Below are 26,884 nucleotides of genomic sequence, written 5' to 3'. Positions count from 1 at the left end.
TGATTGGTTCTTGCCATAATATGAATTCTAACAGTTGTCCGATAAGGCTGTCGGCTGTGTATTAACCTGACTTCTGCACAACACAACTGATGGTCCAAACTCTATTAATAAGGCAAGACATTCCACTAATTAACCCTGACAAGGCACACCTGTGAAGTGAAAACAATTTCAAGTGACTACCTCATGAAGCTCATTGAGAGAACAGCAAGGGTTTCCAGCACTATCAAAAAAGCAAAGGGTGGCTACTTTGAAGAAACTAGAATATAACATGTTTTCAGTTATTTCACACTTTTTTGTTAAGTACATAATTCAACATATGTTCATTCATAGTTTTGATGCCTTCAGGGATAATCTACAATGTAAATGGTCATGAAAATACAGGAAACTCATTGAATGAGAAGGTGATTTTCAAACTTTTGGCCTGTACTGTAGCTCTTCTATCTGTTTTATTATAAAAAATAACATGAAAATAATACTTTTTAATAATATAGGAACTATAAGTAACTTGCTTTATCTTGTTTAAAGTAGGTACACAAAGGTACTTGGTAACCGTTTTTTTTTTTTTCCCCCTAGTAGTCAGACTAGCCTTTGAGATGATGACACTCAGTGGTCATCCAGTCAGTCAAAATTCCTTGTGCAAGTGGAAGAAATCATTTTTTATACCACTCAATCAGGTAGTACTAATGCCTCCTGCTTTTGGCAGCCATTGTAAAACCTGATTTGTTTGTTTAGGCCTGGGTCTGGTCAATAAATATGGAGATTTCCTCTTTATATTTCAAATCTTTTTTTGCTAGTCGTCAGATCATTCTTAACAAAGGAATTCCTTACAATACTTGCATTATCCAATGTTTGCCAAATAAGGTGTTTTTATTCCCTTCAAAGGAAATATCAGCTAGGCAGGAGTTTGAATATTGCGTGTAATGGTGACTATGATGTCTTGTAGAAAATAACTGGTTGTGTCTGCCAAGTAGTGAGCCAGTGTTTGAATAGTTTTTAACTGTAATCACATAGTAAAGAGAGATGTAATTATAATTGATATGACTTGTGAATAGTAATAAGCTAGCTACATAATATAAAAATGTCTGACATGGCTGCTTCTTTGGTTTTCTCCACTTTACTTTCTCTTGACCAATTTGGTTCATAGATCTAGATAAAGCATTATGCTACCTGGAAATGTGTGGACAGTGATGAGTAACAAGTTATAACAAAAACAGCCTTTAGATGCGCCATAATGTTTGTGCCATGCTTCTGAGTTGCATCTTTGAGACCTTGCATGTGAAGTTCACTGGAATGCCAGTTCCTCATTGCTGGCACTTGTGGGTTGGTGCCACTCCAAAACACATGCTCATGTAAGTGAGACCGGCCTGCAGACTCACAGTCCTGCAGACACAGTTATAAGGAATTTGTTACTTTATTGCCAGGTCCACCTTTTTGACTTACTCTTTTCTCTTTTGCAGGTGTGAGCTGTGATGCATGTTTAAAAGGGAACTTTAGAGGAAGACGGTTTAAGTGTTTAATTTGCTACGACTACGACCTGTGCGCGTCGTGCTACGAGAGTGGAGCCACAACAACAAGACACACCACAGAGCACCCAATGCAGTGTATATTAACCAGGGTAGACTATGGTAAGGACCTACCTAAAAGCCCAGACAGAAACTTGTGTGGCTAACTGATCATACTCAAATTCATTATACCTGTGTCATGCAATGATTATTGTATTTCATGTCTTCACTGTAGCCTGCTGTCTGTGATTACAAATAATCCATCATATTTGCAATCATGAGTAATATCATTTTTTATTTTATTTTTAACTGAGGTCTGAGGCTATTGTATTTGCATTGATAATTAAGATATTGATTGACAAACAACATATGATCTGTTTACTGTCCTCCTGCAGACTTGTATTATGGAGGAGACACATTTTCAGTAGAGCAACCCCAGTCATTCACATGTCCTTATTGTGGCAAGATGGGCTACACAGAGACATCCCTGCAGGAGCATGTCACCTCAGAACATGCAGAGACTTCCACAGAGGTGGTGAGTATACTGCACACATTAAGGGATTGTGGCACAAGTTTACAGATTTTAAAGAGATTTCAATATGTTCAAATCTTGTCTTTGTTGGTGTAGACATCTCCAGTAGGCTAGTTAATTTTTGTCATCCACTGATGTACTTCATATTAAAGTCTTAAGATGCAGGGTTATATTGAGGGGGGGTAGAGTCAACTAGTAGTATTTGCCTTCCAGTTGACCATTTTTGCCAAGTCGCTACGCTACAGAGATGTGTCATTGTGTAAAAGTGAGGGTCTTTAAAGGATAAGGCTGGCTCTATTATATTCTACTTTTATTATCAACAGTTAATAATCAGCACTGTTGTTGTTTGCAAAGGATACTCAAACAGGAGTAAATGTTGCATTTGTTTGGGACTATTTTTGACTGTAGATTAATTTGTGCTCATTTGGTGCAATAATGAGTATTTACAGCAACAGGATGGTGTTTGGAATTGACTCAAAATAAAGTATAGTAGCAACAATGAAGCTCTATGGCCCAGTGAAATAAGATGTACTCATTCATTGACCGTAAGGAAAATGTAGAACGTTGCTATACTTGTCTTTTAAATATTTTTCATATTGGCAAACAAGACCACAGTTGGAAGAAGTGTATCTGTAACCTGTTGCTGAGTTTGCATATGGCAGTCAATGCTGGGGTTTAACATTGAGAATTTTGATGCAAAATAGACTGGTGTGTACAGTATATGCTCTGCTACAGGCAACAGATTGTGATATCAATTTTGGACATGCCTATGGTGAAATGTTCTGTTCAGTTTATGGTCTGCCATGCAGTGTGTGCAGACAGTACAGTACTGCGGCCTATTCACCTTTAATTTAGGGTTGCAAGTCATGATTATTATTTTTCATTGATTATCTATTAAATATATTATTTATTTAAATATATTTTTCTATAAAATGTCAGCGATAATATGTTTTAACCACAGTTAAATAATACTGCTATGTACACAAAAGACAAAAGGCGATGTACCTCCTTAATGCAATATTCGGTCAAAATAGCCAAAAAAGGTCCTTATTCATACAATCTGTTTATATTGGCAGGCAAAGAAGCTTTATTTGTATTGAACATTTCAGCAACAAGGCAATTTAAAGTGCTTTACATATAACATTAACAAGCAGTTAAAACATCCGTCAAAGAGAATACATAAACAGCTAAAATAGAATGAGATGGATATGAAATAACGTAAAAAGGTTGCAGTGTAAGAAATGAACAATATGTGGTGCATAGTATGGTATGGTATATTGAGCATTTACTCATGATCACCCATTTAATCTTAAAGGGGAACTTCACTAGGGGTTTCTGCTATATACATTCAGCAGTGGCGCACCGCTGTTCCTTTAGCTGTTTATGAAAAGTAATAATTATACAACTCTGCAGAGCCGTCTGCTGACTTCCCAAAAACTCTTTCCGTGAGAAAGGACAGAGAAGTGATGCTATCCTGTAAGACATATGATGCTTTTAATAAATAATTGTAAATACAGCAAACTGTTGCTAAAAAGTAACAACACTGTTTTCACATAGGTAATGTTAATCTCTCTCTCTCTCTCTCTCTCTCTCTCTCTCTCTCTCTCTCTCAGATCTGTCCAATATGTGCTGCCTTGCCAGGAGGGGACCCCAACCACGTCACAGATGATTTTACCGCTCACCTCACACTTGAACACAGAGCCCCAAGAGATTTAATATCCTTTCAGTGTCTGCATAAAAATTTGTTTACATAAATCTTTAGAAAAATGTTGCTACCATACTGTTTGTCACATTACTGCGTTTATCCTTAACAGTCCTCGTTTACGATGAATCCAGCAGTGTTCGACATGTACGCAGGATGTTCCACCCTGGACGAGGACTGGGCGGTCCCAGAGCACGACGGACAAATATGCACTTTACTAGCGGCTCCACGGGTGGACTTTCGTCCTCCTCATCACAGAGCTCCACCTACACCCCCAGTAACAGGGAAGCAATGGACCCAATCGCAGGTGAGAGTCGGGACTATATTGGTGTTCTCTGCATATTATACTCTTCACTCACAAGTAGAGCTAGATATTTTGCGGTGATCAAGGACAAAACACACACGAGCACAAACCTTTTCAAAATGCACTCCAAATTTAAAACTGCTCCAAATCGTGAAACATGTGACACAACGAAAACACAAATGTGTTTTGAATTGTTTCCACTTTTGTATGCCTTTTACACTTTAGTTACTTTTAAATTTGGATAACTTTTTCCTCAGCATACACACAGTCTGAAAGCAGTGACTGTGTAATCAATCTATGTTTTGGTTATTAGAATTAATAGTCAGGAATATTTCTAAAGTAATATACTGTACATTTTATCATCTCTAATCTTTTTTTATTTATTTATTTATTTTTTTAAATCATACTTAGAAAACAAAAACAGAAAACACTTAACCCATAACAGCTTATCATGTTGGTCACATGCTTTTTTTCACTGTCCTTCATATCTTCTTAAAGGTATCTAGAGGATTGTCTTTTGAAATCATGACTTATTTAGAAACTGTAAACAGTGACGGCTGTATTTGCTTTGTCTCTTGCAGAGTTGTTGTCTCAGCTGTCAGGTGTTCGACGTGCAGCAGGGGGGCAAATAAACTCATCAGGGCCTTCAGCCTCTCAGCTCCAGCAGCTCCAGATGCAACTGCAGTTGGAGCGGCAGCAGGCTCAGGCAGCACGACAACAAGTAGAGACGGGTCGCCACGCGACACGGCGCAGCAACAACCCGGGCAACACTGGCAACGCCATCCCTCCACCCAGCACAGCAACTGCCAACCCTGCCACTGTGGGTGAAAACAATCCCTCATCCTCGTCCCACAGCTCCCAGTTCCTATTAGCACGGTGAGTGGGGCCAGTTGCTCTTTTCTATAGTTTAGGTTAAAACAATTCAAGAACACAATTCATGATGTTGAATGGAAAATGAAAGGTTTTATTTTGGTAAGCTAATATGTTGTACTGTTCTTTTGATGGTTATGTCTGCCTGCACCAAGTTTTATAGTGACAAGTGTTCATATGGTCATACAATGATCAGATTATACAAACTTGTAATAATACTGTTGGTTATGTATTGTTTTGTTATAAACTGGTGAAAAGCTGGTGAAAAACTACCCATCAAGAAATGTGGTAACTCCACTTTATTAACAATGTAACCATGATCATACTGTATGTGCCTACAATGATATTAGAGAAAGGAAAATCTGCACATTATGTTTGTAAGTTATTCTGTTGCAGCTAGAAAAACATTTAAACTGAAGAAGTGTATCATCTGAATGTATTTTAAATGTAATTGTAACTATTTTCTCCAGGTTGAATGAACCTAAGATGTCCGAAGCAGAGCGGCAGTTTCTAGAAGGAGAGCGCGCCGACCGCAGCCTGTTTGTACAGGAGCTGCTTTTGTCCACGCTGATGCACGAAGAGAGCTCTTCTTCTGACGAGGAAGAACGTCGAGACTTCGCCGACTTTGGAGCCATGGGCTGCGTGGATATCATGCCTTTAGATGTGGCGTTGGAGAACCTCCAGCTTAGAGAGCGCAGCTCTACGGGGAAGGAGCCTCCGCCGCCGCCTCTTTGATGTCCGAGGATCAAGCAGACTGTGTCCTCTCTGCTGCAACTGTCAGTGATGGGCAGCAAACAGCAGCAGTCCTCCCTGGCCTCATCCTCCTTTCTCTCTTCTCTATTTTCTGAGTTTGTTTTTGGTGATTGTAATTTCAGGCCTTTCACCATTTTGTTACATTGTAAACAAAAATAAATGAGAGCAAGTGGGATAAATGTGCGAGTGCGCAATAGCAACTGAGTGAGCGAGCGAGATGAGAGAAATATATAAATATATATAAAATATATATGAAGTTGATAATCAATCCACATAACGTTTCTTTTCTTTATCAGGTAAATGTTACAGGCAGCCGTGGCAGACCTTTGCTTCCTATGACATGCAAATGGCTCTCCATATAAATAATCCACATTCAAAAGTCAAGAGGGCAAAGGCCCCTCTGATGAAGCTGCTGTGTGTTTGACTATTAATAAATAAAAAGTGCTTGGATGGGTTACCATAACTACTGCATGCAGTTATTTGCAGCGTGCATGACTTTTAATGACATTGTCATTAAAACTTTTAAAAAGATATCCCAAAGCTTTCAACTGTTTTTAAATGGCTATTTCAAACATGGTTAAGTATTGGAAATTGAGTCGTTTACATAACCGATATGCAGAAATTGAACTCTAACAATATACTTTCTTCTTTTTTTTTTTCTATATAAAAGTCTATATAATGAAGAGAAAACAAGTGGATTATGCAGTAGCTTCTGAAGAAACGCTGCAATGTGTGTCTCAGCTCCGCAACACCTCCTCTCTGTGACGGCTGTCTGAATATGTCGATTGCTACAGAGCTACGACTACATGCATCGGATGAATACTAAGAACAGAAACAAAGAGAGCTTTCCTCTGAATTGTTTTCCTAGATGTTTAGTGATAAACTGTTTAGGCACAGTATACTTCATAATTTATAGATAAGTGCAGGCGCCCAACTACAGTATGTCCATTGCTCCTTCACACTCGTTTCTGGCATTCACTCTGCTCATGTACAGGCCCAGTGTCAGACCACGTTCTTTAGATGGCTTCTTTGAATTTCTTTGCTGGTTAACAGGAGCTTGAGACTTTCCAAACTGCCATTTTGTTTGTTTTTAAGAGAAGGCAATCTTATTTTATCTGCTAAGGTTAGCACTTTCTATTTATTCATGTTTGTTTTTTCTGATTCTTTTGAGCCTTGATATGAATCATACCACCTTCATGCCTATACTTTTACCCTCTGTGTAAAATACAATGAGATGTATATTGAATTTGTGCGTTAACTTTCATAATGGTTCTTAGACATGGGCAGACATTTTTTTTAACTGTAAATTTAGAATAAAATAAATATAAACTGCGCACAGCTTTTGATGAAACCAAGAGACCGTCACGCTTTTGCACCTTGTGTTGTTGTGATTCCACAGATGTTTGTGTTTAGCGGCACGATTTTATAATCTGTTGGTACGTAAACTTAAAATCTTTGCCTGCTTAAAGAGGGAGCATGCAGACATTTGCAACCCTTTAGCCTCTAACACATTACTTTGACCCTTTCATTAAACATTTATAAGTATATAAACAGTTTAAGTTTATAATACACAGCACAACTACACTAATATGTAGTTGTTAGCAGATATCAGTATTATGTGTTTGTCAACTTCTCCTGTGTACACCCATAAGTGAAGCTGCTGTATAAAAAGATAATGAATAATGTAGTAAAACAGGTGTATAAATATAAAATTCCTTCAGCAGAAAAGTACACAAATACTGTACATTAATAAACCCTGTCGAAAATGTCAACAGATTACATATTTTAGTGTGTTATGAAACATGAATTACATGTTTCACAGCTCAAACATGCTACATGGAGTCATTAAAAGTAAAGTGTTAAGTTTGAATTCTCTAAAAACAAGATCAGTACAAATGGGTTAGGGTTACAACAAATACAGCATACATCGTATAAAAATACAGTATGAAAGCAGACACTAAGTAAGAATGATCAAACCAGCAAAAGTAATAAATGTATGTACTTAGTATTTGTGGTTTGTAGAGTTGTGTTAATGAATTACAGACAAGAGGGCGGTTGTATTATATACCGTATTAATTTACTCTTCCTGCAGCAGACACACTGAAGCTTCCCCCAAAAGAGATAAATCTGGTAAGGAAGACGCCCTGGACAGACTGGCCCAGCAGCCTGAGGACAGGGTGGAGCTCCGTACCACTAGCATTGCACTACACCAAGGTAGGTTAGCTTAAACCTTCCGTCTTTAAACTTCAATGTGGCAACTGTGACAATATAATACCACAGAAATATACATACACCCCAGCACAACTGTGTGTGTGTGTGTGAGAGAGACAGACCATACAGGCAGCTGTCTTTGTCACTCCTTAGTAGTTATTGTTAGAAACAAATGGTGCCAGTGGGATACCTTTCATGACACATGTTGATTTCTTTTTAAAGTAGCTCACTCCCAAAGGCCAAACAGACTGAATGTCAATCACACCTTAGCAGACAATCTGCCAGTGTGTGTGGTGTTCAGATTGACTATACATTTGGAATGCTGGCTCACTGGGATTGTTTTTACAAAATCCAAACCTCTAGTTGCTTAGCCAAATGCAAACACTGCATTACAATTATAATAATAAAATTGTATTAGTACAGAAAGATGTCAGATTACATTTACAGAATGTCCCCCAAGCAGTTACAATTTACAAGATAAAATAGAAGGGTCACATTTGCTTTCATTTGTTTTCCCTTTGACCTTTGCTTTTTATGTGAAATATTGGATACTTTGCCTCAAACAATTCATAAAAATTAAAAAATTAAAAATTAAGATGTTTAGATGCAAACAACTCAGAGACATCTCAAACATGTCAAGGGGCCACAACTAGTTACAAGCCCAAAAGGTTGGGAACCGCTGGTTTTATCTTTAACAATGCAGTGTAATTTATAAATGTGTTTTTTAATGTAACATCTTAATCTGTAAAGAAATGAAAGCTGTCAATATGCATTACATTAAAAAGTTTAAAAAAATAAGCATTTCCCTCTGAAATGTAGTGGAATAGAAATATGAAGTAGGATATACTCTGGTAAAGTAGCCTCAAAACTGTACATAAGTACAGTACTTCTTCGAACTTTGAATAGACACAAAAAATTGTGAGGACACAAAGCATATTGTAAGACATACCACCTTTATTAAATGCACAGTATCACAAGGAACATTTCCATTAATTGTGGATAAGCTACTCACATGATGCACAAAGCATTGAATTGATTGATAGAACTGGCTGATTAAAGCAGTCTGCCAGGAGCCCGCGCGCACACACACACACACACACACACACACACACACACACTCTCACACACACACACCATGTTGAGACATTAGTCACAAACACATACAACATACACTCTCTTTGTATTCACACAGTAAGTAAAATTTGTTATCTGCACAGGAATGAAAACTGTAATCTTTTTTTCATTTACCATATATTTACAAAAAAATCCCCAACGCTCCCCCCCACCCCACCCACCCTCAAGATAGATTACATTCAAAAAAAGGTCCCGACCCTTCTAGATTACATTCAAAATAATATACTATTCATGATGCAAAGTCACAGTTATTCATCTGAAAGAGGATCAAAATAGGCTACAGTCAGTCAGTGAGAGAGTCTGAGAGTGGTGGGGTTGGCCAGGAGGCGACTTTTGACCTCCTCACCATCGGCCACACATCTGCTGGGACGCCTGTCAGCTAGGAGAGATCCTGATGTTTCATCAGATCCAGAGTCTATGGTCCTCCTACAGACAGACAGCATCTCAAACAGCCTCTGTGTAAGCTCCCCATCACAGTGGAGAGGAAAGAGGAGATTGTTTTTCTTTTCTTCTTTTCCTCAGAGAAAAAAACACATTGTTCAAATAAAGTCCTCTGCAGATCAAAAAGTTGCAAAAAAAAGGATTGTATTCTCACTGGTATTATGAACGAGCACAAAGAAATTATACAATGTAGCACAAATAAAACCATATTTACATATAGTATGTATTGCCAGTGGCCCATAACACATCTTCAATAGATGTCACACAGTTTTTGACATGATACCTTCTCAAAACAGATTATACTAGTAAACATAGCCTACTATTGATATAGACAAATATCAGAACTGTACAGAATGGACAGCAATTAATGTACAGCAGACACGTGACTATTATACAGAACTGACAAACGCTGTAATAAAAACATAGAGGGACACTGAATTCAGAGTTAGGACTTGCTTCATTCATGGCCAGCACAGCAAGGGTGAAATGTTTATGTTGTTGTTATTAAGTGCAGTTGAGGTCGAGGCGGAGAGTGGTCAGCCGCTCAGGTTGTGCATTTGGGGGTTGAGTAACGCTACAAAGTGCACTTAACATGACTTACTGTCTCAGCAAAGAGCCTTACTGCTGTATGCCTCCACATGGAAACAGATGACGGTTGTAATGATGGAGTGATTAATACAGAAGTTTGTACTAGACACTTGGCACACCACACTTGCTTTAATATTTTAACCTTTTTTTTTTAAATGTCAAAACGGAACAATTGAAGATTATTTGGAAAGTGAACTACAAGAAAGCATTTCAAAACCATTTTCCAAGCAGGCTATACAAATGTGCTTTAGTGATGCCCGAAGTGAGCGAGCTGTATCAGTCACCACGCGGCTGACTGGGGCCACTCAGAAAGATGAAAGCACCCCTGGGACACTTTAAGGGCAATCTGACTCTTAATTAATCCTTTTGCTGTGGCCTCTTAGCCTTCTGTGTAGAATTAAAGATTACATCTTCAAAGTACACTCTTGTAATGCAAATAAAATACAAATAAACAAGTAGCAACTTCAATACATACGAAGGCCAAAGTGCTGAAAACTAGTTAATCCTCAATGTATTGAACCTATATCCGTGTACAGTAAACTGCATCAAAATGCCTCATCAATCTGTCCTGTGAAATTATTCAAAAGATTAATGCGATCTTCTCTTACTAAACCATAAACACAATCTCATTAACAGCCACAACATTTGCAAAATAACTAAATAAACTGCCTCTGAAGATGCATACAAAACCACATCGCTTACAGATATGGGCCACCGAACAACAAAGATCTGCTAAATGCCATTGCTGGTGAATGAAAAAAATAAAACCAAACTGTGCTCATCTTTTTTTGAGCTCAACACTGCCGAGTCCTCATTCTCTGTGCTTTAAGGTACATCAAATGAAAAGGTTCTGAAATGAGTAGAGCACTCCATCAACGTTTAAAACACCACTGTAAATATAGATGATCTTGCTTGATATTTACATAAAATATGACAAATGATGTTGGCATTATTAAAACAAAACTGCTGAAAAATGCTTGTATGCCCTTGTGGTTTACAACCGCAACACTGATTTTTACATTTGGAAGTCCTTCAGTGGACTTTAGTCGGTTATACATAACAGACAACAGGCATCTATGAGAATCTATATGGGGTTCTGTTTTTAAACATACGTGTTTCATATTATACACGTATGTTTAAAATACAAATAAGCAAAAGTTTCTGTAGATGACTCAGAAAACCACAGATTGAAATCAACAGCTTGGTATGAAAACAGAGTCAACATTTATAAATTCTACAAATATTAAAATAGTCTGTGACATATAAAAGAAAAAGCTTCAGCTGTAACTTGAGACATTTTTTTTAATCTTCCTGCAGAATATGCTCTGTTTTTTGAAAGAAGAGAAAGCTCTATCTACAAAGTTGTGCCCATAAACTGTCCATTATGGAGGCACATTATTTTCCCTTTCACTCCCAGCAAATATGAAACACAAGAGATTATGTAATGCGATGAATGTGGATGGAGTAACCCAGTAATCAATGATTCTAATTATCGTGTTTCATTTATTTTTTATACCCTTCACATATGGGAGTGTTGATGGTTTGGATAAAATTACATAATCATGTATGCATTTTGGTTTCCATTTGTGAAATATGCCTCAGTTACGTCTGCAAATGGATAAGAAAAGAAAAGTGAAAAACAAAATCACTCAAAATTTAAGGCTTTTCTTGATGTAATGAGGACATGAACGGATAGCATTTACAGAAACATTTACAGCCAGGTACTGTACACAGACAGACACACTCACGCAGTCGCACAACCTTCATTTCCTCATCTCCGCTTCTCCATCTCATCAAGTGCAAACAAACACAGAACCTGTTGTGCCCATATGAAGCCTCAGCTCATACACAAGTACATACAAGAACAGGGGTGCATCAGCCCAGTATGTCCAGATACACAGGAGAGGCCTTGGCGAGGCTCTGGAGCATGCTGTGGATCTCCTTGATGTTCAGCCTCATGTAGGGCTCCCTCTGCCAGCAGCCCAGCATCAGGTCGTACACCTCTTTAGGACAGGACCGAGGCCGCTGCAACACGCGGCCCTGAGTGATGCACTCGATCACCTGCAGGATGCAGGGCGACAACACACTGTCAGCTGTATGGCTGTGGTGTTAAAGCAACGCAGCAAGTCATCCACAGATGTTGGCTCAGTTTTCATTTGCTGTCATCTCTCTACTGTCACTATCTAACAAAGGCAGAACGGGAATTGATACTATAAATAAAACTGAATTGAATTGAACATGCTTTTCTTTCCTTTTACTTTGTTTAAATACAGATGAACACTAAGATGAGACACATCTGAATTTTAGAAATGGATGAAAAACATTGGTGCCATGTAGAAAAATAGATCTTTAATGTTAAAAAGTGCTAAAAATTTATCAATTATTAATTCAATTTCTATAATAAACAGTTAAACATTTACTGAAATATTATATAATATATTAAATGACTTCCATAAAGTTGGGAGTTGGGAGTTTACAAACAGAATGGTCAACATCAAAGCGATATCGTGGCTTTGTTTCCCTGTTTCTGTAAAGCCCCCAAAACACTGGATACTACATCCCCCATAATGCAACCAATGGCGTTTCTTATGCCACATTTCTGGTTGGTAAATAGTGTTCACATCATAGTGTTCACATCAACATCCAAGTCAAAATTACAACTGGGAAACAGACTAAAGGATGTGCAAAATTTGTGTGACTCTGACCTCATTGTTGGAGAGCTGGTACCAGGGCTGCTTGCCATAAGTGAAGATCTCCCACAGCACCACACCGAGGCTCCACACATCACTCTCCGTGGTGAACCGCCGGTACATGATGCTCTCTGGGGGCATCCAGCGGATGGGCAGCATCGTATGACCGCCCACCTGCAGAGAGAGAGAGAGAGAGAGAGCAAGCACTCTCCATTAGAAACCAACACCATGAAGCCTGCTGAAGAGTTTAAAGCTACTGGTTGACCTGGCTCTACTTCACTGGGATATTTTTAGCCTGGCTTGTGGCCCGGCACTGTGAGTGGGACAATGTTGTTTTGCTGTTTCAACACTTTGGTCCAGGCTGGAATCTCTGAAAAACCAAGGAATGTATTGCCATGAAATTTGGTACACACATTCATGGTTTCCAGAGAATATATTATATCTTAAAGGCATTTGGTGTGCCATGAGACTGTCTAGTTCAGTATTCATTTTCAGCTGCCCCCCCCCACATCACTTCCCCCAGGCCATGTACTCTCTTCTCACTCCCCAGACCTGCAATTCTCACGCCATCCAATAGATGCCCTCAGACTTTCTTGCTAGTCCACTTGACATCCTATTCCACCTACACACCTGTTCCAATTTCCTCGTCAGCCCAAATATACCAGCACATTTCCACTTGTTTCATACATTCAGCTGTTAGTACTCCAGCTACTTTGCCTGCCTGCTCCATGCCTGGTTAAGTCCACCAATTGCGTATTCTTTTCCCCCTTGGTTTCCTGACACCTGCTTGTTTGTCACTACCAAGTAAGTTTGGGTCCTAACCTGTCTCACCAAGCCGTTACATTGGGATTTCCTGATTTATTTTTATTTATTTTTTTTGTGCCACCTTGAGGTTGCTGATTTTAATTTTCCATAGAGTATAAATTCTAAAAACTTTGGGATATTTTCATCTAGCATGCTTATCACCAAATAAACTAATGACAATCCCATCATCCTCAGCTGAACTTTGTGTTTAGAGCTAATTAGTAAACACTAACACACTAATCTAAGATAGAACATGGTGATCATACCTGCTAATCATCAGCATGTCAACATTGTCCATGTGTGCATATCTTCATGCCTACATTAGCATTTAGCCCAAAGCATTGCTGTGCATCAGTACATCCCATTATACAGAGAGGTGTTTCTGTTATTTAGTCCACCCTCATTGATTTCAATTGGATGTGTGTCAGTATAACCCAATACAGTTCAACAGCACCGCAAACCTCATCCTCCCAAATGATCATACATTTGAACACCTCTCAAACAGTTTGAACAACAACATTACAACTTTCATGGGCTGGCATGGCATTACACTGCATTAGTTTGAGCTAAGTGTACCTGATAAACTGGCAACTGAGAGTATTTTTTTCTTATAGTGAGCAATTAAGTTAAGTCACTCTAGCATTCCCGAAACACGGCTGTTACAACATCAAAACCTATTATCCAACCAGCGTCTTCCTGTCTTCTTCCATCAGATATTTCCTGTCTACTAAATGCATTTTGTCTCCTCACCGTCTCTGCTGTTATCTAATCACCATCCTTACACGTTCATCACCTCACCTACACGAATGCACGATCACACCATCATATATCACATCATTGTCACGTCCTGAGAGATCTGAACATGTTTGGATTTGACAACCATATTGCATTTGCAAATTCCAATCTCATCTGGCAGTGTTTACATGAACAGGCACCTCAGGCTCTCTGTGACAGGGTGCAGCCATTACAGACCAGTGGATTGTCCACTTGAAATCCAATTGCAGGGAACTTACAGATGTAGGTGTCTTGTACGTTTATGTGCGTTATGAATTTTAATTGTGGCAATGTTTGTTTTTATGAATGTTTAAAAGCCCTTCTAGGGACGGGCATTGGAAATTAGCCACAGCTATAAATGCTGTGATGCTGTACATAGGAGATTTGTTGCACACAAGTGTATGTCTAAGCATCTGTCCATATTCAAATAATCATTAAATGTAGTAACCATTTAGTTTTATTCACCACTAAACTAAATGTTAAGCCATGTCATCCTCTCAATTTGAGTTTCAGGCAGTTATATTCCTGGTTGATCTAACATATTTTATCACATGCTACCCTTTGATTTTAATAAAATGAAAGCAACCTTACAGTCTTATGTTGTTAGCTGTGTTCATGCCCTTGCTCTCCATTTCATACAAACGTTTGATATGAGGAGTAGGTGACAGGCAGGCGTTCTTTATGGGGATCTTGTCTGAGGCAGGGAAATGCATCTCAGAGATCTGTTTTGTGTTTTAGATTTCTGACTCCACTTCAAGCAGCAGAGGGCACTGTGGGATTCAGGCTGGGATCTGAGGCAGAAAGGATGAGGGAATTAAATACATCCATCTGCTACTCAACAAGACACATTGTCTATTTTTTATTGGCCTGTATTGAAACATCAAATTCTAATCTTCTCACGACCATCAGTGGGTCAGACCATATACTGTACCATAACTCCTCTATGGTTTAATATGGTGGCGTTCATGTAGAGTGATGGACGTATTCCCTGCTTGCCCAGGGAATAAGAGAAACTGCCAATGCAGTTTTGCACTGTTGGCCCTTATTACCATGGAAACAGTAATTTTATGCAGATTATAGAATTTGCATTTAAATTGTATTAAAAATAGATAAAACACCTCTGGTTAAAATTGTCATTTCTGCAGCTGCACAGTTATTTCAAGCTAAAACTGGAATAAAATTCTAATTACATATTTGTGTGTGTGTGTGTGTGTGTGTGTGTGTGTGTGTGTGTGTGTGTGTGTGTGTGTGTGTGTGTGTCTGGGGGCAAGACAAGATGAGAAAAAGGGAAATAATCAAAACTACTCTAGACTCACTCTGTAATAGTCTGTGCTGTAAACGTCTCTGGACATGCCAAAGTCTCCTATCTTGACCAGCAGGTTTTCTCCAACCAGGCAGTTCCTGGTTGCCAAGTCTCTGTGGACAAAGTGTTGAGAGGCCAGGTAGACCATGCCAGCAGCAATCTGTTGGGCAATGTGCAACATCTGGGACTGGGTGAGCTCCACCAGGATACTGTGTTGACCGTCTGCCATTAGCACTGCATCAGGACCGTGGGACCTGCACCCAGAAAAAAGTTAATCAGAGTTTCCATTAATTGTACCACTGAATAGTTTTGAAGATATATTGCACCATAAAGGACCAAATATTTACATTTGAGAATCTGAAACCACAGATTTTTAAATTTATTTTTGGACATATACGGTGGAATTTGCGGCAGCACCGAAGCAATCACGGAAGTAAAACATTGTTTATATAGACTAACACACACAACAACAACAGGGCTATTTCACAAAACCAAGATAAGGGATTAAACTGGGATTTCCCAGTTATCCTGGCTCAATTTAGCCTTGACACAGTCTCACAAAAGCAGAGGCACCGAAGTTACCATGGAGATTCATTCTTTAGGCCTGCAGCTAACCTGGTCCTGGCCAGGCTAACAGCCAGGATGTGGTAATTCTGGAGCTCTTTCTGTTCACTCAGCCGGCATTCCAATACAAAAGGTGCATACTGCTGTTCATTTAAATACTGTTACTATTTAAAGTTGTGAGCATTATTTTTTTCATAATTATTCATGTGACAGTCATTGTTACTGTTCATACTGTACTGTTTGAATACTGCTGTTCATATTGTTGCTAGAAATTGATGAATATATTACGGCAGTTGTTGAAATAATTAGAAAAGGCTGAATAAGTGTATATTCTAAAATGTCTAAACTATTCCTTTAAAGTATATCCTTAATGACCCTACCTGAGGAACTTGTTTAGGTCACCATGTTTCATGTATTCAAACACCATGATGAGCGGGTCACTCTCCACGCACACCCCGTAGAAAGTGACGATGTGTTCATGTTGCAGGTTGGTGAGGAGCTCGGCCTCTCTGTAGAAGTCTGCTCGGCCGCTCTCGTTGGCCTCTTTCAGAGTCTGACACAAAGACAAGGTAAGGGGCATTATCTACAGGAATGGACATCCAGTCAATAGAATTCACTAACTGAATGACAAGTGCGTTGATTATTTGTGCAAACGGCTTCCTGATCTGTACCTTGACTGCCACATGGAGCTTCTCTTGGTCCGGTGTTAGGTTGTAGCACTCGGCGAGAAACACCTTCCCAAAGGCTCCCTCTCCCAGCTCCCGCTTCAGCACAATGTTGTGTCTTTTAATGTGCTGGACAACTTTAATGCAGAATACAACAAATCACTTTCATGGTCACAAATTTATCTCGATTATTTAGTGGGAACTTTGGTGTATGTGCCATTGCTTTTTCATATCTCTTCACTGGAGTGAGGTTAAGATTCTCAGTCAGAAATATCATCAGTTATAGTTATGCAAGTCAAATTAGATTAGGACCGCATGAATGTTTACATTGGCAATTTATAAATGAATCTGTATAATATCAGAAAATATATATATTTTTTTAAAAGCCAGAGTGGTGACGTCTTCTAATGAACTAAAACAGAAAGATATTTAGTTTCCAATAAAATAAAACAGACAAAAGCAGCAAATCTACACATTGTTAAGGCCAGAAAGAAATTATTTTACCCAATTATCAAAATTGTTAATGGTTATTTTTCAGATTCATCTCTAATTGAAATGTCTTAAAATATAATAAACCACATGCACATGTGTGTATGTGTAAGAAAAACATTCAGGTTCCTTCTGCCGAGTTTACAGCCGAGTTTCTGTAAACAAGCTTGTGCTTCTGAACATCATCTAACTATCCAATTGTCCCGCAGAGTAGGAGTCACTGTCACAATGCAGCAGGATGCTGACAATAAAGATGCCTTCTAGCTGTGACCCCTGCATGGATTTATCAGAAAAGGTCCGGGTTACCGGTCATTTGTGGAGCGAGGCGGTAACTCACACGTGTCAGATTTCAGCATGCTGCCGGAGTTACGGAAGTACTGTGGGTTCTCAATGACAGGGATCTTTGTCATCCCAATGATCACTGCGTCTGGACCCATCTCTGAGGACGATGGGGTGTTGTTGCCATTAGAGACGTGATGAAGAGGGCTGGCGGAGTCATCGTCGTTACTGATGACTGAGGAGGAGCCTAGGGAGCCACAGAGATGGAGGCAAAGAGGAACGAGAGGCAGAAGGAGAGGAGAGGAGGGAAAGGAGAAGAGGGAGGAGGAGGAAAAATGATGGAAGGACTTGTGAATACAAGTTGTACATAAAGACAAAAATATATCAGAAGTTCAGAGTCAGATGTCATCCTAAATCCTATGAGACCATGACCTCAGAGCAAAGGAGGACTCAAATTCCTGCTGTCATTTTTATACAGATACAGTGGAAACTAAAACTTATTTTATTCATTTTAACCCCCACTATTTATATAATCACATCGTAAAACACTATATTGTAGTTATAAGCAGATACAAGGACACGTAAATGTTAAATAATATATTTGTCTATAGAAATCCTTATATGAAGCATTCACAACTGTGTATAAACAGTTGGCCAGACATGAATGATGTGTTGTCATGAGTTTTGACCCCATTTATAAACACCTGCCTGTGAATGATTGGTACACGTAAACAAAGCATTTAATAACAGTTAATAATGGCTTTGTTTACATGTGTGATCATACTCTACATAAATGTTTCATTAACGGTTTATATATAAGCTATACATCATAAGAGATTTTCATTGTTGACAGCTCTAATAAAACACTTAAAGTGTATGCAACAAAATATTCTAAGCTTTAAAATGTCCTTGTATTAAACTACAACGTGCTACGTTATAGTGTGTTATGACCCTTTGTTTACTGTTGATATACTTATATACTATGCTTAAGATTTTTTGTGATAATACATTTTTTTATTTAACATATACTGTACTGCTGAATAAATGTTAAGGTCAAATAAAGTGCGAGTTGACACTTCTGATTTTAGAATAGCTGATCGGTTGATGAGGTTGATACCACCCTTATGTGTCTGGGCTAAAAATGAAGCTACAGCCAGCTATCTTAGAATAAAGAGTAGAAACTGTCTGACAGAACCAAGCTATCTTTTTTCAGTCTTTGTGCTAAGCTAAGCTAACCAGACACTTATGAGAGTGGTATCAATTGTCTCATCTCACTATGGGCAACAAATTGAATAGGTGTATTTCTCAAAATGTCGAACCCTTCCTTTAAGAAAATGAGTTCACCTTTAAGACCAAACTTGGAGTTCCTTCCATATTTCAAAATGATCACCATCAGAACGCAGCCAGTCAAGGCAACTCCTGCGATTCCCACAACGACATACACCTGGGAAAACAAAAAGAAAAGATTGTTTTAAACGTAACTGTCAACAAAACCATCTGGCATCCTTTTTAAATCAGCGGTTTCCAACATGGGGTCAGATCTCCGTGAAGGGTCATAAATCATGGAGGTAGCAATAGCTCGTTCCGTCGGGAGTTGGGTTGGGAACCGGAGGGTCGCAGATTCAAAAACCCAGTACGGACCACGGTCAACTCAGGGTGCTGGTCCAGCACTGGCAGCAAACTCACTCTTGACATCTCTCCATTTGTGCATGAACATGTGTGTGTGTGTGTGTGTATTTCAGGCCTATGTGTAGTATTTTTTTAACAAAACAGTGTAAATTGCAATTTTCCTACTTTGGATCAATAAACAGTATAAATTAAAAATTAAATTAAATGTGAGGAGTCATGAGATTATTTATGGGATAGGAAAGCCCAAGCTAAAATACAAAAAATGGTGACGAATGGTAACGAGTAAACATTTGTTTCAATGGTATTGAACCAAAATCATGGGAGCCGCTGCTTTCCATGGTGAGGACCGATGATCATCACTTACTGCAACACTGTCGTCCAGCGGAGGGATCGGAGGGATTGGAGGGAGCGGAGGGAGCGGAGATTCTAAAAAGAAATAAAATGCTTCTCAGAACAACTATTAAGTGCATGCAATTTTATAATGCTGACTGATGAGTGTCATGTTGTATAGTGTGTAACTCTTCAAACACCTACCAGTGGGGTCTGGGCAGAAGCACAATGCAGGCAGAGGCCACAGAGGGAGAAACAGAAGAGTTCATTTTAACTGTATACAGCATCATCAAGCTAACAAGTACAGCCAGTGTTGGTTTTATAAAGCTTATAACTTACAGTAGTAGATGGGGTCCTCAACTGAAAAGAAACCAAAATATATGCAAGTTAGAAGTCCATCTCACAAAACAGAAATGTGCTGACTTCCTACTGAATGTACTCTTGCAAAGAGACACCTGTATGGTCGATGTCAGGCGGGTCGATGAACTGGGCAGACACCTTCTTCTCGTCCTGCCCGTACTTATTCTTTGCCACCAGCCTGTACACGCCGTTGTGAATGTGCGTGGGGTTGACCAGCTGCAGGCAGCCGTGGTACTCGCTCTCGGTGAACTCGTGGATCATTGTGCGGATGAAGTCCTGCTCCAGGAGAGTCACGTTCTCGTGGTACCACTGCAGCTCGGGCTTGGGGTTCCCCGTCACGCTGAACGGGATGCACCAGTGGTGGTCTCGCTCTGGCCCCAGCAGCTGCTGGATGGTGGGGGCAACTGACACGGAGGTAGAGGAAGAGTAATAACGGGATGATAGGAAATCAACACCAGGAGTAAAAGCCAGTAGGAAAAGCAACATTTATGGGCTTAGAGAGGAGAAGCATTTGGGGGATGAAGAGTGTGGGGGAAGAGAAGGGAGACTGATTACACAACATTTAAATGCTGAGATTAGGGAAACACGGAAGAGGAGTATGAGGAGAAAGGAGGAAACGTGTAAACAAGCAGAGGAGTGTGGTGAGGCATGAGGAGTTTTACAGGAGGAAGAGTTATGGCCAGGAAACATGGAGAGTCAATAAGGTTTGCCAAGAGACAGTAATGATAACAAACTTAGGGCCTTGTGCTTTCACTGGGAAAAAACAAGGTTTAGAAGAAAGCATTTACAAGATCATCAGAGGAAATTAGGCAAAACAAACTTACCAACAGTAAATATTGTCTCCAAAGATACATGCTACAGTTTGTTAACATGTACAGTCAATAATAACTGAAAAGTAAGAGTCCTTACAGAGAATATTGAGCGTAAGTGTGGCCTCGGTCTGACCAACCATGTTCTCAGCGCTGCATATGATCACCTTGCCGTTATCATCAGGAGACAGGTCTGACAAGGTGAGGCTGCTCTCCATATCCGAAGGATCAATCTGAAAACAGCAGTATTATTTGCATTACATGTCCTTTAGTATTGTTTGTAAAATTGTACAATAACCAACAGGCTGACTGAGTATATATCTCTTTCCTGGAACAACATAACAAATTGCAACTGTCAAATTCTCTATTTTTCTTATTATCAACAGATTCTATGAAAAGACCCAATGTGTTTGGCCGTCTCTCAATTCCCAATCCCCTACTCGGCTGTGGCACTCCGGCCAGTCCATTGGTTCCTTGAGACAATGTAAACTTTCACCAATAGGAACCAAAGGTACCAGGTCAGTGCAAACGTTTTATTTCAATCATCCCTAATGTGTGTTTAATAGTTGTTAACAGGGGTACTCTATGAGAAGAAGAATAAGCCACACCAAGTTTTTTTGTTGTATAAATTCAGTATTTGGTTTAAGTCCTTTAATGGGATTTGTTGATAATAGGAAAACATAACAAATCACTAAACACATCCTTTAAGCCTAACTTGAGTTCAAGTCTCAAGCCTACAGCTTTATCATAACCTTCATGCCATCATATTAATGATCAAGTTAATTTTGAAGCTTCATTGGAACTTATCTCACGAGTAATAAACTTCCGAAGAGAGTGTTTAGATTAATACATAAAGCTTGTTATTATGAATCAACTAATCATTTTTTGTAAGGTCCAGCATCTAAAAATGTCCCGATTTTGGCTAGAATTGGTGATATTTATGAACCAAGCCCTGGGTATCCTGCTCTGCCTTTGAGAAAATGAAAGCTCAGATGGGCTTATCTGGAATCTTGCCCCTTATGAGGTCATAAGGGACAAGGTTACCTCCCCTTTCTCTGCTTTGCCCACCCAGAAAATTTGACACGCCCATGAGAGAGAGACTTCAGGGCTTTCAAACAAGCAAAGTGGCAGTTGGCAGTTGGTCAAGGCCACCCCCCCCCCCCTCCTCAATAGCTACAGACACAGAAAAAGCACATCCTAAGGAAAGCTCATTGTGGGACTGGCTCTAGTGGCTGTAATTCGGCACCAAGGCTGAATTTCGGGAAGGAGACTTCAGATACAGTATTAGGGGACAACTAGGACCTATATAAAAGCATCCAAAAAGCAGCATGTCATGGGACCTTTAAATTGGAAGCTGTGTGGTACACGGCTCACCTCGTGGTGGGTTGAGAGCCAATCAAGGTTCCACAGGATCTCAGGAGGAGGGGAGCCTGAGGCGCTGCACACAGCTCTGACATTACTCCCCAGCATCTCTGTCACGGTGGTTGGAACGACCTCTACTTTGGGAAGCACTGCGAAAACATGAGCAAACCGCAAAATTAAACATCTGACCAGAACTCAACATAGATAGATTTGTACACAGATTTATTTCCATCTTTCCTGTCTCCGAGAAGCGATCATCTCTCTATACGTTCAATATCAGATACCAGGAGCAGTTGCTTATTATAACATGGTTTCACATTACCACAGTCCGGTGGAGTGAGTGTGGCAAAGGCCGTTGGCACTCCTCTCTCGTCTATGCATTTCAGCTCTTGACTGTTGGATTCTTCTAGCCTAAGTTTGATCCATAAGTTCTCACAAACACAATCCAGAGGGTTACCGGACAGCAGGAGCCTTGGAAACAAAAACACAGCACATGAGAAACTGCTTGGCTGCACATGAAAAAAATAGATGTACTGAAACTTTTCTGTACACTTACGAGTATGTTTTGTTAAAGTTCTGAAATGTTCTCCATGACAGTGTTGATAGGTTATTGTCTGTGAGATTTCTAAAAGGAGGGGGGGGGGAGAAAAGTCAAAATCCAAACAAGGTTACTTGTGTTTAAATCAATTGCACACGTAATAAGGGTCTTTGGAATGTGTCTTACACATATTGAAGTCTTGTATTGTTGTAAAATGCATCTGATGATATGGACGTCAATCTTGTATTCGTCACTGTTCTGTAGGAAGGTTCAAATGTAAAGTTATCAGGTAATCTACACATTTTCTGTTAGCAAAACATATTGTGATTCCATGTAAAACGCAAAGGGCATACTGTACGATACTTACAGGTTTCTGAGGTTTATGTAGTGCCTCAGACTGTTGTCATCTATGTCAAACAGTCTGTTTTGATTTGCAATGTATCTGTGAAAGAATGAAAAAAGAAAAGTTACGACACAACGCACACCGTTCATTTAATATGAAGTTGGTCTGAAGGTAGATACAGGCTGAGTAGCTCTGGTGGCCAGATAAATAACTTGATCTGAAACTAGAATGTTTTTGTGTCATACTCTACAATGTCCCAATGTCAGTGTGAAACAGCAGAATCAGTTGTGTTTGTGTATTTTCGGAAACTAAATTCCATGACAGTGTGTTTTTATATTATTTTGTGGACAGTCAGCTAAATGTGATACTGCCCACACAGCTGTCATATTCCTTTACTGAGGGAATTTAGTCTGCAGCATTCGATTGTCGATATAATGTGAACGAGTACAATAGCATGTATTCACACACTGGCAGTTGACAGACATCATGCTTTTGTATTGTTGCTGCTATTGTTCATGTTTTAGGTGTTTAATGAAGATGAAAATGTCCCTTTTATGACCTAATGATGCCATTTCTCCGTTTTGATAAAAAGTACGCCCCTGAAGGTATATTTTCAAATATCTAATAAGTAGGCCTATCTGCCATGTCGGCAAGAGACAGTTAGTTAACAGCACACCTTGATTGATTGATCTAACAAACAAAAACTTTTTTTGAATGGGGAAAATCTAAACTACATTACAAATGTTGTTTAAGAGTTTGAGTAAAAACATTTCAAATGATCATATTGCTAAAGCAAACAAACCTTTCACAGCATCAGAAAAGATTAAGATTGCCTTGCATTTAAAAAACAACAACTGTAAATCCATTTAAAAATGACTGCAGGTTGTTTTAAATGCTGTTTGCTTGGAGAGACCTTTGTTACATGTGGATTTAAGTTTAAGTATCTTCAACAATCTAGATGGCGCTGCTTCAGGAGTTTTGTCTTTATTCCTAAGTATTACAAATGGAACACAGGATTATTTTTTTTAAATTACCTGATAGATTTTGAAAAGGTGCAGCTGACAAGCACAATCTTCACTGAAATGTTCTTTCATTTTGATATTAAGTTTCAAAGGTGATTCATTTGCCAAAGCTGAGAATCTTACTCACTGAAAAAACAGATGTTAATTTACAAGGGGCAGGATGCTGAAAGACTTCTGTCATTTGCAAAATGAAGTAAAGAATAATAATGAATAATAATGTATTGAAACGCCTACACTCTACATTTATGATGGGTATATGTCCAGTCTGTCTGCCTCAGAAAACTCACCCAGTCTCCCCTCCATTCTCCACTGGGTGCCGTGCAGTTGTACACTTGTGCAGGGTTGTAGCAGGTACACTCCGACACAAGCCTACACACTGACGCAGATAAGGCTACATAACTGTGGGCAGCCAATCGCTGGCTGGATACAACTGATGTGATCTCATTTGTAATCTGGCAAAAATGTGGTCATTTTTTGAAATGTTGAGGTTAAATCACACCGCCGCCTAAATTCCGAATTAACACCTCAGGCTGCGTCAGGCCTAAACAGTTACTCCATCACTACCTCTAGAGCTGTTTTGTAAAGGAAACACCGACTAATCCAAATAAGCCCGGCACGCATTCTCGCCACCATTACACACACAAACACACACACACACACACACACACACACACACACACACACACACACACACACACACACACACACACACACGACGTTAGTTGCACATCTCCGCCACAAATACACACGCGCGCGCGGTCACACACATATTCTAGGCTACATGATTTGACAAACCCTTCGGTTATAAGAAGAAAATCACACATTTTGTGTTTAACATTAAGCGCAGAAGACAGATCTCTATTGATCTTTGATCCACGGGGGGAATTAGGCCTGCTGTTAAATAATAATTATGTTGGTGTTATTATTACCCTTATTATTATGATCATAATCCTAGCCCTTGGGTATTATTGCGACCTGCGATCGAAGGTAGCTCTTTACGCATTGCATCCTAATAAGTTCATACGCTGTGTGCGCGATCATTTTCATACACTTACATCTCGGTGATGTTTTCCATGTCATCTAACGTGAGGACAGGGAAATCCTGGATCCCTGGTACAGAATCAATACAAACAATCCTTGAGATGCTGCAAGTGCAGGATGCTGGGCAAGCATCGCTAAATCTCCACAGCCCCATTAAAACCAAAAACAATCCAAGACGAGCCATGCCATATTCCCCCGCGCTGGAGTCCATCGCAGGTTCAATGATATCCCACCAATCCCCCAAACAGAATCTGGCCAAATTGAATTATTGTTAAGATATTCCCCCTCGCCGCTTTTATCTGGCCAAGTTAATCCTTTCGATTTCGCAGAAAAAAAGGACTACGCCGTCGGTGAGGAATGCGCAGAGCCCACGGTTTTAATATCAAGATGCCATGGACTGGCCTTCCCGTCTCCGCAGAGCTGGTATCACACTACTGCATATCGATGTCGTGAAGCAAGGTGTCAAGTGGTCCGTCCTGGTGCTGCTGCTGTTGCTGTCTCACTCCTCTATCTCGGGCACAGACTGTCCGCCTCTGCCTTGTAAAACAAATATGAGGTGTTCCAGATGTCTAGAGATCAATAGGCAGGGCCCCCACGAGCGATTTCTCATGTGTGGTGATGGGGAGGAAAATAAGAGAGACTGCACAGTGGAGTAAGGATGCGTGGTGATGCTGCGTGTGTAGGGAGGAAGGCTACCTGCATGCGTCTATCGATTATCACCGAGGACGAGCGCATCTCCCCCAGCCGTCACTGGGATCGGGTTTATAGGGGCGCTGGTTGCGATGATACCCTGGGTGGAGATGTATATTTCTGACAAGTTGAATTTATAGGAATTTCTTTGAGTAAGGTTGATTATGCAACAAAACCTAAAATCATCACATGCATCAGTTTCACGGGCTGCATAAGTGGTCAGCTGTGGGTTAAATGCCCCTGTCTGTGTCTGGCACAACAACAATATGGATGTAAACTCTTGTGTTGAAGTTGCTCTGAAGCCATGCATTGGATGAAAGCTTTTCCCCACATCAACACTGTTGTACGGTTGGCCATTAGGCCTATAGTGTGACGTACGGTTGACGCACAAGACGGGGTGCATCTATGAAAAATAATTACCTGTACAATATCTGCAAGCTTCAAATGGGTCTCACTCCAATCACTGGTCAGTGTAAAGGAGCAAGAATAAAAGAAGAAAACCAAAACCTTTTGCTTTGCTATCTTTTAAAAATATTCTTCCTGACGAAAAGCATGATGTATTTGTTCTATTAAGTTTGGCACACATTACAGAACATTTTACCAACAGCCGACTGACTGTAATCATCTGTAAATGTTTGATTTGTGGCACTGACACATTTTGATTCAAGTTTAATAAACCCTGACCTATTAAATACATTTGTCAACCTTGTTTAGAGGCTGACCTACAGGTATGTTGTTGTCCATTCACCGATTACATGTTATGATTTACATCAATTAGACATTTATTGCAACACACTGTTTTTATTTTTAGTTTAGTTTTTCACATCATTTACAACATCTTATGAATCTGTTATTTTTCAGTCCTTTGTGAGTTGGCTTGCAGTGCTAAATGTCAAGGTGATAATTTGTTTCAAAATGATCAAATAAACCCTGTTTACCAGTAGATTCCTAAATTTCACTCATAATGAGGAGGCATACTCAGCTAGGACACATGATCTATGACACAGCCTGGATGGTTAGTGTCGCTATGGTGACTTGCTTTTTACAAATAGCGCTGACAATGTCAAGTGTCGCTATGGTTGCAGATGAAAATATGTACGCAGGCTTTTTTTATGAGAAACATCAAGAACTAAATTATATCTGTCTCCATGGTAA

The 26,884-nt window shown here is 39.6% G+C and overlaps 2 protein-coding genes across 3 annotated transcripts in view; one reads left to right on the top strand and one right to left on the bottom strand.

The window, feature by feature from the left end:
• kcmf1 (potassium channel modulatory factor 1) overlaps nucleotides 1-6,126 on the top strand; it is an 8,832-nt gene extending 2,706 nt beyond the window's left edge. Inside the window, exons 2-7 of the mRNA XM_032540447.1 lie at nucleotides 1,458-1,625; nucleotides 1,898-2,037; nucleotides 3,648-3,749; nucleotides 3,860-4,043; nucleotides 4,622-4,916; nucleotides 5,381-6,126. Coding sequence (XP_032396338.1) covers nucleotides 1,458-1,625; nucleotides 1,898-2,037; nucleotides 3,648-3,749; nucleotides 3,860-4,043; nucleotides 4,622-4,916; nucleotides 5,381-5,645 — 1,154 coding nt within the window. The 3' untranslated portion in view covers nucleotides 5,646-6,126. The remainder of the gene's footprint in view (nucleotides 1-1,457; nucleotides 1,626-1,897; nucleotides 2,038-3,647; nucleotides 3,750-3,859; nucleotides 4,044-4,621; nucleotides 4,917-5,380) is intronic.
• A 2,682-nt stretch (nucleotides 6,127-8,808) lies between these two features.
• ntrk2b (neurotrophic tyrosine kinase, receptor, type 2b) lies at nucleotides 8,809-25,846 on the bottom strand. Of its 2 annotated transcripts, none has more exons than XM_032540419.1 (18): nucleotides 25,054-25,846; nucleotides 23,001-23,075; nucleotides 22,820-22,891; nucleotides 22,652-22,720; nucleotides 22,418-22,566; nucleotides 22,108-22,244; nucleotides 20,834-20,966; nucleotides 20,020-20,328; nucleotides 19,904-19,924; nucleotides 19,769-19,777; nucleotides 19,599-19,660; nucleotides 18,950-19,049; nucleotides 17,664-17,852; nucleotides 16,844-16,974; nucleotides 16,553-16,725; nucleotides 15,622-15,862; nucleotides 12,743-12,901; nucleotides 8,809-12,098 (listed from the first exon to the last, which is right to left on the bottom strand). In XM_032540419.1, exons 1-18 carry the CDS (start codon nucleotides 25,248-25,250, stop codon nucleotides 11,913-11,915), a joined length of 2,412 nt encoding a protein of 803 aa, XP_032396310.1. In that variant the 5' UTR covers nucleotides 25,251-25,846; the 3' UTR covers nucleotides 8,809-11,912. The 2 variants fall into 2 exon arrangements, with proteins under 2 accessions (XP_032396310.1, XP_032396311.1); XM_032540420.1 differs by having other exon boundaries at nucleotides 19,904-19,921.
• Between the last annotated feature and the right edge of the window lie 1,038 nt (nucleotides 25,847-26,884).

This window comes from Etheostoma spectabile, chromosome 16, assembly GCF_008692095.1.
Source record: "Etheostoma spectabile isolate EspeVRDwgs_2016 chromosome 16, UIUC_Espe_1.0, whole genome shotgun sequence".
Taxonomy (NCBI): Eukaryota; Metazoa; Chordata; class Actinopteri; order Perciformes; family Percidae; genus Etheostoma; species Etheostoma spectabile.
Note: the sequence above shows the minus strand (reverse complement) of the source record. Positions and strands in the feature narration are given on the sequence as shown.

What these genes read in the sequence shown, in the direction of transcription:
- ntrk2b (XM_032540419.1), bottom strand. Translation starts at nt 25,250, where the DNA reads ATGGACTCCAGCGCGGGGGAATATGGCATGGCTCGTCTTGGATTGTTT. An exon ending in ACTTACGCTCAATATTCTCT is followed by an intron (nt 20,329 to 20,833) that starts GTAAGGACTCTT and finishes CCTCCGTGTCAG; the next exon opens with TTGCCCCCACCATCCAGCAG. An exon ending in CTCCAAGTTTGGTCTTAAAG is followed by an intron (nt 17,853 to 18,949) that starts GTGAACTCATTT and finishes GTGGCTCCCTAG; the next exon opens with GCTCCTCCTCAGTCATCAGT.